Source organism: Chaetura pelagica, unplaced genomic scaffold (assembly GCF_000747805.2).
Source record: "Chaetura pelagica isolate M959 unplaced genomic scaffold, ChaPel_1.0 scaffold294, whole genome shotgun sequence".
Taxonomy (NCBI): Eukaryota; Metazoa; Chordata; class Aves; order Apodiformes; family Apodidae; genus Chaetura; species Chaetura pelagica.
Window position 1 is genome coordinate 727856 of NW_009953068.1, and position 2973 is coordinate 730828.

At 57.6% G+C, this 2973-nt stretch overlaps 1 protein-coding gene across 1 annotated transcript in view; it reads left to right on the forward strand.

The window, feature by feature from the left end:
• The first annotated feature begins 237 nt into the window (after positions 1-237).
• FAM222A (family with sequence similarity 222, member A) overlaps positions 238-2973 on the forward strand; it is a 12890-nt gene continuing 10154 nt past the window's right edge. The window contains exon 1 of the mRNA XM_009996849.1: positions 238-307. Within this exon, the coding sequence (XP_009995151.1) occupies positions 238-307 (70 nt within the window). The remainder of the gene's footprint in view (positions 308-2973) is intronic.

Consider the following 2973-nt stretch of genomic DNA (forward strand, 5'->3'; position numbering starts at 1 on the left):
GGATCCTGCTTCTGGTATCCCTGAGGGATCCTGTTCCTGGTGTCCCCAATGGACACTGCTCTTGGCATCCCTGAGGGATCTCATTCCTGGCATCCCTGAGGGGTCCCCACCCTAGGGATCCCTGAGGGACCCCCCCCCCCAGCATCCCTGAAGGACAGCTGTGTGGGGTCAGGGTGGGCTGGGCTGAAGACTTGGGGTGGTTGGCAAAACTGCTGAGTGTTTGTTGCCTTCCCTGCCATGAAGGAGCCAGAGCGGCTTGAACTAAATCGGATCCTGCTGATTGGAATTAGTGCCAATGCAGATGGAGGTAACTAAGCTGGTGCTGAGCGTTGGGCCAGCCCAGCACCCAATTCCCATCAGCTGATTCAGGGGCTTTTCTGAGCAGCATTAGCAAAATGCCACCACGGCACAGATGCCCATTGTGCCAGGCCACCCACCCGCTGGCCCACGGGTGTTTTAGGGGGGCTGAGGGGTGGGTGCTGGGATGGAGGGACCGGGTCACGGCACGTGCAGCACTGGGGTCCTCGTGGTTGGTGATGGAGCAGGGCAGAGCTGGTGGGTGAGGCACAGCTTGGCTGTTGGGCCAGTCATTCCCCACTGGATGATGCTGGGAGCTGGTGACAGAGCTGGGGGGGCTGGACTGATCGGTGGCTTCACTGAGGTTTTGGCACGTGGCTCCGGCATCTTTCCCTGCTGATGTGCCTGCGCTGTGTGGCCGAGGTGGGGGTGTCTCTGGGATGGGCTGTGTGTGGTGGGGAGAGCACCTCTGCCATCCTGGGGGTGTCCCCAGGGGTTCCCAGCTGTGTCCCACAGCTCCTGCCACCAGCATCTCCCCTCATTCCTGGGGGCTCAGCCCTGGAGCGGAGCAGTGTCCGTGCCAGGGGTGTGTGGACAGGGACACGGGGCAGCATCCATGCCCCAGGTGTGGGGACAGGGACACGGGGCAGGGTCCCAGCGAGGAGCTGTCCTTGGGGCAGGGGAGGAGGTGGCAGCAGGGGAGGAGGTGACGTCCGCCCGCTAATCGGCCAGATGGTGACAGCGGGTGGGACACCAGCCCCAGGTCACTGCGTGGGTGAGGCTCAGGTAGGGCTGCACCCATCCCCTGCGTGGCCGTGGGTGTCCTGACCTGGGGCCACCCCAACCCGGGGCCACCCCAGCCCTGTCCCCAGCAGCTCCCTGTGCATGGCTGCAGCCTCCTGCTGCTGGGCTTTGGTGGGAACGGGGCTGTGGAGCGAACCCCGAGTCCCGGCGGGGAGAGACAACCTCCCTGGCACTCACACACGCTCAGCCCCTGAATAAGCAGCACTTCATTCTCTTTTCAAACTGTATAATTTCTGCCTGATTGTAATGGCATATTTTAAAATTACCAGAAATCGAAGCCAGAAAATGGATACGGCTGCTTTTACCGCGAGCTGCGTTAACAAAGGATATGTAGTGCATGAAATAAAAACACCTCCCTGCCCCCTCCTCTTTTTTTTTTCCCCCCCCTATTTTTTTTCTTTTTTTTTTAGACAGTAATAGGAGAAAATTGGTTTTGAAACTGAATAAAAGTCCCTTTCAGAGGAAATCATTTCTTTCAGGGTACCTTTGCTGCGAGTGAAATAGTGAATAATGAAAGGTGGTTACATGATTGTCTTTCATTTAGAGAGCACGAGGACAGATGGAATCGGGGAGAAATGCACGATTGGAATAATTGCATGGTAACAAGGCGCTTGTTGTGAAATTAGTATCTTAAGAAAGTAGTGAAAAAGGCTTTTACTCATGAATGCTTCATTATTAGGAGAAAACAGCCCAATTTGGGTTCTCCAGACACCTGCTTGGTATTAGATGTCTTCCTTTTCCCATCCTGTTCTTCACACCTTTCCCTGTTGTGTCTCATCCTTCCCTGAGTCCGCAGCGTGAGGGAGCCCAGTGCCAGGACGGGGATGTGGGGCAGGAATGTGTGGGTACTGATGGTTGTCTAAGCACCCATGGTGGCTGTGAAGGTGTTTCTAAGGGTGTTGTTTGAACTGGGAGAGCCCCAAGCACAGCTCAGGAGCATCAGTCCATACTCTGCTGCCCAGAGGCAATGGTTGGAGGCTCTGCCCCAGCACGGCTTGGCAACGCCACGGTGTGTTGGAGATGTCCTGGCTGCCAGAGGGCTGCAGGAGGAGATGGTTCCCCCGCAAGAAGTGATGTACCCAGGCACGTCACCTGGCTGTGGAACCCAGCCATGATCCTCAGCCATGCCACCCAGATGTGACACGCATCCATAACTGCCATCTGTGCCATCCAGATGTGACTCCAGCCATGCCACCCACCCGTGACCCCCAGCCATGCCACCAGCTGTGCCACCAGCCATCAGTGAACCTTCAGCCTGGAGAACAGGGGCTGCCACGCTGCAACACTGGAGGCCAGACACTGCTGCCTGCTTTCCTGCTGCTCCTGCCCAGGTCTCCTGCCCTCCGAGTGGGAATATTGCTGCCCAACAGCCAGAGCAGGGGGACGTGTCTGTCAGCAGCGGCAGGTGATGACAGCGGCTCAGGGGATGTACAGTGAGCAGAGTGGTGGTGATGATGACTTTGGCCTGACTCCCCCAGCTTTTGTTGAGCAGATTTTGATGCCAGCTGGGAGCAAGTGACAGATCCCAGGACCCCAAGTGGGATTTTAGCACTGGCTTTCCCCAGCCCTGGCCAGAGCTGGTGGGATCGTGCTGTGCCAGGCTGGATGCTCCAGCTCTGCCCCATTCCTGGCAGGAAGGGCAGAAAGCTTTGTAGGAAGCAAAGAGACAGACCTTCATCTGTATTTTACATACATTCCTGTTTATTTAACACTTTCAGAGTTGTTTCTCTCCCAAGCAGAGTGCTCGGGGGGGGGGGTGGGTGGGCAGGAGGGAGGTGGGGGCAGCAGGGTGGGCAGGTCCCCTGTCCTGACCCTGTGTCCCTTTCTTGGCAGGACACAGGTGGGGGGCAGGCACGGTGGCGGCCGCCCGGG